The sequence below is a fragment of the Quercus robur genome, chromosome 2 (genome assembly GCF_932294415.1).
Source record: "Quercus robur chromosome 2, dhQueRobu3.1, whole genome shotgun sequence".
NCBI lineage: Eukaryota > Viridiplantae > Streptophyta > Magnoliopsida > Fagales > Fagaceae > Quercus > Quercus robur.
The window spans coordinates 54,253,657-54,263,757 of record NC_065535.1 but is presented as its reverse complement, the minus strand read 5'-3'; the positions used below and the strand labels follow the sequence as shown (position 1 = coordinate 54,263,757).

The 10,101-nt window shown below is 33.1% G+C and overlaps 1 protein-coding gene across 1 annotated transcript; it reads right to left on the bottom strand.

The window, feature by feature from the left end:
- Positions 1-3,317: 3,317 nt before the first annotated feature.
- On the bottom strand, positions 3,318-6,764 carry LOC126714028 (40S ribosomal protein S5). Its single transcript, XM_050414018.1, has 5 exons — positions 6,618-6,764; positions 6,367-6,509; positions 4,117-4,388; positions 3,808-4,011; positions 3,318-3,628 (listed from the first exon to the last, which is right to left on the bottom strand). Exons 2-5 carry the CDS (start codon positions 6,478-6,480, stop codon positions 3,574-3,576), a joined length of 645 nt encoding a protein of 214 aa, XP_050269975.1. The 5' UTR covers positions 6,481-6,509; positions 6,618-6,764; the 3' UTR covers positions 3,318-3,573.
- Between the last annotated feature and the right edge of the window lie 3,337 nt (positions 6,765-10,101).

Below are 10,101 nucleotides of genomic sequence, written 5' to 3'. Positions count from 1 at the left end.
AGAAGCTAAAATTTTTTACTTATACCTCCACTGCTTTAGTATAGTTTTTTGTGTTTTGGTGGAGTTAAAATAGCTATATAGCTATTTAGCTCCACTGCTGTGAGTGCTCTTAGACATTTAAGCATGGTCCTTTAGCTCCTCTTTAATTTTAGTTTGGCCTCCATTCTCTCATGAACTCTTATAAACTCATCTTTTCACATGATTTCTTGAAAGTAGAAAATTACACACAATGAATGACATCTTATTCAAGAAATTATGTAAGATAAATAATAAGGACTAATGAAAATCATGGCTTAATTATACAAATTAAGCATAGTAATAAGGAGATAACGCCCACATGAATATATAACAAATATACATTTTAAGGCGTTATTAGGGATCATTATAAATATTTTGTAATATTTTTGTTTTCCATGCATGGCCCATGCCCATTCATTTTAACAGAGAATTAAGGAAGTATAGTTTGAAGGATAAATATTGGGCCTATTTTGAGGTTTTTCATGGATCCAAAACATAGATTTTGCTAAGTGAGCTTTACCACCTAAAAAATATTTTAAGTCCATGAAAAAGCTCGCATGCAAGCCACTATCATGCATAAAGAACACTGGCTGCTCTACTCTATATTACTGAAATTTTGGCATGACCATTTCTAACCAAGATAAAGCATTTCACTTCATTTCAGTGGCGGAGCCAGAATTTTAGTTTAGGGGAGGCAAGATTAAAAGATAGTATTAAAAAAAAATAATACATTAAATGATTATAGTAACAAAATAAATAAACAATTGTAAACAAATTTAATAAAAAGTAAATGTTGCATATTGTTAAAAAAAATATATTAAATGGCATTTCACTGTTTATTTATGGGACAAGTCATTTATGAGATATGAACAAGAAAGACAAATGCCCTGAATAATGTAATAGGTAAAAAATAAGGGATATGTTATGTATACAACATTTTCTTAACGGTTTCTCAAAAAAAAAAAAAAAAAAAAAACTAATTTTATTGGTAAGTTCAAATTAAAATCAATTACATCTTACAAATATAATTTGTTATAAAAATATTTTAAATATAGCACTTATTTATATTTTTATCATTTTTTTTTTTACTTTAGCTTTTCAGGAAAACTTTTTTCCTTACTTTCCAGTTTGCTTCTTTAAGGGTGGAGTGGACCAGCTTTTTCTCTTTTTCATGTCAAAACAGGGTGGGTCAAAGTGTCAAGCTCTAAGAGCATTACAAGTGATGGAGCTAAAAAAAATGTAGCTTTCAACACCTAAAAAAACCATTTTATCTATTTTAAAAATAAATAAAAAATCACCCTACATCATGCTCTTATTTTTCACAACACAGCTAAACACTATTAATTTATTTATTATTCCCTCTCTCTCTCTCTCTCTCTCTCTCTCTCACAGCCACCAACCAAACCCATGACCCTCTCTTCTTCTCTGTCTCTCTATCTTCTCTCATAGATCGTTAAAAAAACCTAGCAAAAACCATCAGATTAGAAAAAAAACCAGCAAAGAAGAAAAAAAAAAAACTAGCAGAAAAAACCCACATATGAGGAAAAAAAAACCCAAATATCTAAGAAGAAAAAAAAACCAAGAAAAGAAAATCAGCGGAAAAACCACAGGATCAACCATCACAAACCATCGGATCAACCACCATCATGAACCCCATCACTAAGGGTGTCCAAGAAACCCGCCCACCCACCCAACCCTTCCATTCCTGACCTGCCGCCACTCGATCTGACAATTCCTGCAATCAAATCCTCTTTCAAAACCTGTGAAACCCGACCCGCCTGAATATATCAATGTTTTCAATAATTTTACAAGCATTTCGAACTAGATCCGGCGAGATCTCATCAAGATCTAGTCTAGATTCTTCAAGATTCAGCGAGATCTCATTGTTATTCAACAAAATCTAGGCTAGATCTCGACAAATTAGGCCAAATATTCGCCCGTTCTTGATGGATTCAGCCAAATATTGGCTCTAGTGATAAAATCCGAAACTAACTTGATACAACCAAAATTCGACGTATTCAGCCAAATATCGGCTTGGGTTAGTTTTTATCCACCCAAATTTTTCGGGTTGAGGCCGGATTGGGCACAAACCCAACCTGTGGACAGCCCTACCCATTACAAAGCACCGAATCGACCGCCCATTGCCATTCATCGGATCGAACACCCACTACCAAAACTATCGGAGAAAGAAGAGAGGAGAGAGGAGAGATTGGGGTGAAGGTGAAGATGAGAGGATTTGCCAAAGAAGAGAGAGAGAGAGAGAGAGAGATAATAATGAAAAAAAGGAACTCACCGAATATATATATATATATATATATCAACTTTTTTGTTATAGTAGACTGCCAAAGATTTAGTAAATCGAGTTTAATCACGATAACACCATCGATGTAGCTTAGTTTTTGTTGTTTATGGTGTTAAAAATAGCAATTTGACTTTTTAATACCATCAATACTAATGTTCTAAAGAGGTTTGGTACATTTAGCAAGATTAGGAATCATTAAAAAGAGTTTTACCCTAATTTTTCTTTGCAAGTAATTGAACTTTTATTTTAAAAAAAAAAAACAAATTAGTTTTTTTTTAATACAATTAACATGAAAATTATAAAAAAAAATTATATCTTTTAATAAAGACTAGGCAAATAAACTATTGAAAACATGATATCCGCAAGCAAACACGTTCCCCTACAGTTCTCACCCAAAAGAGTATTAAATCAAGTTTAGTCAACAAATTTTTTTGATAAGCTTAGTCAACAAATTACCCAAATCGTAACAAAACCAACTCATCCTGATATCCAAAAAAGCAAAATCAGATCTTGAAGGATACCCTAAACCTGCTACAGAGACTTGCCATCAAGCCTTAACAACACATTACTTTTCCCTCACCTACCATACTTCAATCTAAGCTTATGGGTCTCAAAAGAGCAACAAATTATTATTAAAGTAAATTTTCAGATTTATTAATAAGATAAAACACTTTTAAGAACTTTGTCAGAGGGTCTCTCTTAGATAAAGATCTTTGAAAGCAAAAATTAATTTTGAGGAAAGAGGACAGAGTGAGGAGACAAGAAAATATCTGCAAACAAGTGTTACTTTGTCATTAAAGGCAAAGATTGTATGTTATGCATAATTCTCAATGAAAAGAGCTGGTTCGTTATAATTTTAATGATAAAAAAGCATATTTTTAACCAAACTTTATGGTTAATCGCATTGCTCATTTAAGCTTTTATTTTAACATATTAATGGTCACATAACCTATATGTGAAACCATGCAAAATCAAATAAATAATGGGAAACGACCAATGAAAAAAAATAGTACATGCGATTCCCACTGACATATTCAATGATAATATAAGTTTTAATAATCCGATTGACCAAAAAGTTCAAAATAGCAATAGATAACAATCCTGATAAATTACTGGAATTCAGCACACAAAACCACCATGGATACAAACCGTCCCCATGAGTAAACTAAAGAAACAAGGAAAATTAACAAAGAAAGTTCTAAAGTGACATGAAAACTCTCTTCCTGTGTCATGGAAATTTCTCCAGCCAACCCTCATCGGTTTGCCTTTGCAACTCTCTCAATCTCATCCTTCTTTTTAATGGCATAACTGAAACATAAGTGATTAAAACCATCAGTGATTAAATCCATAAATTTTCGAAAGTATGGTGAGGAACATCAGGGAGGCGACAAAACAAGAGATATTCTACAACACTGCAGATAGTAATAAATCCCCCAAGATATCATTAGATGTATGAGTAAAGAGTAGATAATCTAGGCCTCGGTTACCTGTTTGATGATCCCTTTGCAGCATTAATAAGTTCATCAGCCAAACATTCTGCAATTGTCTTGATGTTCCTAAAAGCAGATTCACGAGCACCAGTAGTAAGGAGATAGATAGCCTGATTCACACGTCGAAGTGGAGAAATATCCACAGCCTGACGCCTAACAACTCCAGCTGAGCCAATACGAGTAGCATCTTCTCTTGGTCCACTGATATAACAAAAGTACTAAAAAGTAAATACAGAATATAATGCCAGAAACTATAAAAAGATCACAATCTGGACCAAATAAATTGCTTCCTTCTCGTTTGTATACCTATTGACCACAGCATCAACAATAACTTGGATGGGATTAAGGTCTGTCAGCAAGTGAATAATCTCCATTGCATGCTTTATAATCCTCACTGCCATCAGCTTTTTCCCATTATTTCGCCCATGCATCATCAGAGAGTTTGTAAGCCTCTCCACAATTGGGCACTGGGCTTTCCTGAAACGCTTGACTGAGTACCTCCCAGCTGTATGCGGGACGTAGGTTGCATGCTTGGCAGCAACCACGCCTACGTAATCACTCAAAGATATGTCACTAACCTACAAAGCATATAATTTAAGATCAAAAGAAAGCATTAGGCGAGATTCCACTGAATGATTCTAATGACCAGTATTACCATCACTCATTTGTTCCATTACCAAGATACAATTAAATATTTTCACAGAACAATATCAGTCTATGACAGCACACCAAGGAACTCAGGTATTCAGTCAAATATTACAGGAACTGTGCTATAAGATCAACAAAAAAAAAGTTAACCTACAAAAAAGACCAACTTTTAACACCAAGTAAAAAACCACAGAAACAGCAGTGCAAGCCACAGAATTGCCAGTGATGCCAATGCATTTTCACAAATCTAACTATCAATAAGCTATAATCAATTTTCCTAATTTCATTCCATAATTTGACAGTCCAGGCATAAATCCTTTCTCGATAACCTACAATTCTAAGTAACAAGTCAAAATTTTAAGAGACTGCAGTTAAACCAACAGTCATAAAACAGTGAACATGGGCAGTACAGTTGTTTCTAATTGTAAGCGAATCACCCAAGCATTGTTTTGAAAACAATGACTGTCAATCAGATTTGAAGAAGAAAAATACATTTAATATAGATTTTAGCTATTATCACAGAAAAGGCAGGCGGGTCATGTTTCATCAGTACTTGTACCTATGTACATCTTATAAACATCAAGATCATGCAAAATCTTGGGGGGGGGGGGGGGGGGGGTGTGTGACATGATAATCAAAGCACACAACAACAAAGGGAGGATGCAGGGCAATTGCTGAGAAGCATAAAGGAAGACACAGGTATTATTGGAAATTAGTGGACATCTAGTGAAATCCACCACAAAAAACAGAATCACATCAAAATCCAAGAAAATATGAAAAATTTACTTTCTGAACGAAATTCAATCATTTTTGGGTTGATAGACTTGAATTCTAGTGGCTCTTTTTAGTACCACACAAAGGACTAAGTTCCTAATTTTCGTGGCTTGCAACCACATTATATTACTTTTCCCAATGTCATCAGAAAAAAAGAGGGCACGGCAAACAGGTTTGATAGGATTTTCCTTATTTTCAAACATTATAGATACCAAAAAATAAAAAAAAAACTGCAGACCATATAATGACCATATTTGAGTTATGGCCAAACATACATTATGTAAAGACCAAATTGGGAAGCAACCCCTCTCAAGCCCAATTTCAAGCAGACCTCTGGTCACTTATCAAACACGAGGGCCACAAAATAGGTGGGCCTTTTCTTTCAATTAAGAACAAGAATTTCAGCCAACAGGTATAACATAACATACCAAATCATAAAAACAAAATTTAAAGATACTAAACAACAGTACACGCACAAACAAATTAGTGACAGGTGAATCATAAATTAGATACAATTGACCTCTAGATCAAATGCCATTTCCTGGTGTTTTCAATAAAGGCATTGAGGGTTCAAATCTCCCTACCCAACTTAATTTTGTTTTCTTTTGATAATTAACTATGTACTCAAAATATATTTCATAACACACATTACAAGAAAGATATAAGAAAAGAATAAACACGAATCGTGTCGGGGGATTGCTATTAAGCCCACTGGTGCGAAGTCTCACTTTCAACCCTTGGTATTCTCTTTACACTCATGCAAAGGATGAAAGAAATGGCAATTTTCATATGTCAGAGTGGGAAGATAGTGAATAGGCAAAAATGGGACATCAAGTATGACAAGAGACCGAAAGATCTACAAGTTTTTACACTTGTAGAGGCAAATAAAGTTAATAATATGCTTAGCAAAATACCATTATATGAGACCCTCAAAAACTAGCAATACGTTAAAACTTTCAACACCCATCATAACATATATATAATACAGTGAAAATCTAGTCAATTTAAAGTGAAATATAGTTAATGCATCATTAGAACCAAACAACAAGTACAATTGTACATAGGCAGCTCAAATCTGAGAAACAAACTTTAGCAAATCAAGAAACATAGTACGATTAAAAAAAAAAACAAAACCTGAACGTCCTCAAAGGTCCAGCGATTGAAGAGCTTGACATCGTTGTGGGGTAGAATTGCATCTTGGGTGATAGGTTTCTCAGGAGCTGGTGGAGCAACCACAACATCCGCCATTTTTTTTGGTTTGTTTTTTGTATCTTTTTCTATACACATCAAAATTCAAATACAGTATTAAAACATAAAAAGCTTTAGAAAGAGATTCATGGCTATACTGGGATGTATGGAGAGAGAGAGAGATAGAAGAAACTCACCTGTTTGAGAGAGAGAGTCGCAGTCTCACAGCAGGCGGCAACGATGAGAGTTTTGCAATGCGAAAGTGATGAGATGAGAAGAAACCCTACTTTAACCTAAGACCCGGGCCTAACATTATGGATTGGACCGGGTCAAGCCCGGCCCGTTCTGCTTCCTTCATTGTAGGAGGTACGTTTGTGCATGCAATACACGAACCCAACCCAACTTATCTGGATTGGGTTTTCAAGGGATGATGGTAATTGGGTTGGGTTTTAAAATTTTAAAAAAAAAAAAATTGAAAACTTTGATTGTCAAGATTTTCAGCCCAAGTAAATTAGTAGTTAAAAAAAAATGTATTTTAAATTTGATGATTTGATTTTTTTTTTTTTTTAATGTAAAAACTCAAATCAACTTTATTATTTTGATTTATTTAGGTATTTTGAGCATTACTTTTATGAGTGGGAATATAGGCTTGATTGTGTAAATTATAAGCATTTATTGAATAATGGGCTTAAATAGTTGTATGAAAATCCTTTTTTCTTTATTAGGTCTCACAAAATTGCCTAAACTTAATTACCCAACTCAACAAAAACGATCCCAATAGGTTGGATTAAGTTGGTTTTTATAGATATCATGGGTTGTGTTATATTATTGAGTTTGGCTGAAGTTGTCTTATAAAAATCCTTTTTTTTTTTTTTTTTTCTCTCTCTCTCTCTCTTTGGGCAAAATGGCATTGTTTTGCATTTGCCAGGTCTTCACTTCATTTTCATTGAAACTATGTCGTTTTGGGGCTTATTTGGCAAAAAAAAACAAAAAAACAAAAACAAAACAAAACAAAACACGTCAACAAGATGACATGGTAGTTAACAGCAGAAACTAACCAGGGGATGATTTGCTAACGGAACCAAATGTTGGAATGTAAAATCAAAGTTTTGAAAACATTGGGGTGTAAAATCTAATCATTTCCAAACGTTAAGGGTGTACTTTGCAATTTACCCTATATATATATATATATACTAGCCTCATCACACATGCTTCACACGTGCGATAAGGCTCTTTTTTTATTTTGAGTTTAATATAATTTTTCAATTTGAATTTATCTATACTACTTTTTTTTTTTTTTTAGAATACTAAGTATTTTTTTTAACACACACACACACACGAGGAGAGGAGACTATACTACTATTTAAGGTGTGTCTCTTGTTTGGGATCCTCATTTTTTGGTTCAAAAATGCCCTTACACCCCAATGTTTAAGTAAAGATAAAACTAAAGGACAATACGGTCAAAATACAACTCTAATTCCATCTAAAACATTGCCTAAAAAATAGGATCATTCTTATGTTGATTTTCAAACTGTTTTATCTACTTATAAATTAATTTTTCAAAATGAAAATTATATATAACAGGGGTTTTTTTTTTTTTTTGCTACAAAATAAACATGTAATATTTATTAATTTAAGCTAGCCTCATGACACTCATGATTGTATTAGTAAACCTAAATATGTAATATTAATAAGAAAACATGTAAACTTCAAATTGGAATGAATGAAAAATTATAAGCCTAGTAACTTATAAGTGCGTTGACATTTTCAACATATTCCCTAACAAGCTAAACTAAATATTCTTTTATGACTACTTTTTAGAAAAACTCTGTTATGGATTATTATTTAGGTATTTACATTTGGTTGAATTTATTTTATTCTTAAAGAGAAAGTATATCACTTTCTAAAATATCATTAGTTTTTTTTACAGAAATGTTATGTTGATAACATTTTCATAACAAATTCTAACTGGCAAGTATTGGATATTTTTATTAAAAAAAAAATATATATATATATATATATATATATTACATTTATTTTAATACTCATTTATGTGTATCAATTATCCCTTAATGTTAGATACATTGATTGCTAAATTTTGAAATTAAAATATAATTCAAAATGTGAATAGCTTTTGTCAATGGTTTTAATCAGGAAACTTATGAATATTAATGTGATATTAATATCATAATTACCAGCATATTTGGTTTTATTACAAATATATACTTTCCATTCTAAACGTTTTGTATTCTTGAAGCCAAACATTTTGTATTCAAATGTTCTTATTTAAATGTGACATAATAACGTTATACATGGAAGATTTTTCAGCACTTAAATGTACAGCTATTGCTGAATTATTTTATGTTATAATAAGTTACTATATACACACAAATGTTTACTATTTGGTTTAATGGAAAGTGGTCAAACAGCTAGCAATTTTTTGTAACATATATTTAGAAACCTTTGAAAAGATATTGTAATAATGGGCCATTAAATACATGGCATTATGATCCTTTCTTTTTGTTCTCAACGTAAAATGTTTGGCTAAGACAACTTTTGATATCCGGTTATATTATGTTACATATATATATATATATAAAGCTATTGATTATTGTGGGGTCATTGGCCCAGATCATACAATTGGGCTTTGGGCCTAGGGTCCTAGCCGAGGATAAGGGGCCGTCCGAGGATGGGCAAGTATCGTCAAGGAACCCCATGCTAATGGATAAGGAAGACAATATTGAATATAATGGCCTAGGAGTTTGTGCCGAGGATGAATTTGTCCTCGGCTAGTAAAGGCCGAGGTGCGTGAAGGATGCCTGCCATCTAGAGGTGCGATCCATGAAGTTCTAGAAATATGGATAAGCCTTGTAGGAACAGAAGACAAAGAAGAATCCCAAAATATCTTGGGAAAAGCTACTGTCACCGCATTGAATGCACCCCATCTAACTCCCTGGCCACATTAATGAGGAAGTGACCACTACACAGTATTATTGCAGCCTTACAACCACCCCAGAAGACTTCTAGAGGAGGCTGATGGGACAAGTATCGGGATAAACCATCATCTATTCATGTGTAGGGTAGAGATGAAGGAAGATAAGTAGTATAAATAAGAGTAGAGACCCCAGAGATCAGAGGAGGGAGGGGGGAGAAGAGAAAGCACTGTAGCAATCTCAAGAACTCCTGGATCCATTCTCATTCGATATTTATTAGAACAAAACTCCTCGGATTGGGCCAAAAACAAACTTTCTATGATAAACTTAGTTCATCTCTGTTTGATTGTCATGAACACCATATTAACTGTTATCCATGCACTAAAGCCTAGCTCTTTGACCCACTCTCTACAAATTTATTGTACGGGGCTGCAAAACATGTCCCTACAATTATATATATTTATTTTAATAACTTTATGACTATTTAATTGATATCAAACCCTTTTGATTTTTTGGCTAAGAACAAGCAACACATTTGGCTCTATATATATAGAAAGAAATAAAAGTTTCAAAGACAGACATTTTATTTTTTGAATTACAAAACTGAAGACTTTTCAAAAACAGTTTTTTATTGTCCTAACCGTAGACGGCACGATTTGTTATTATCTCTTCTTTATTTCCAACAACAAGTTGTTACTGATTGTTATTATTTTGGAAAAATTTAAGTAGTAGGTTCAAATTTAAACCA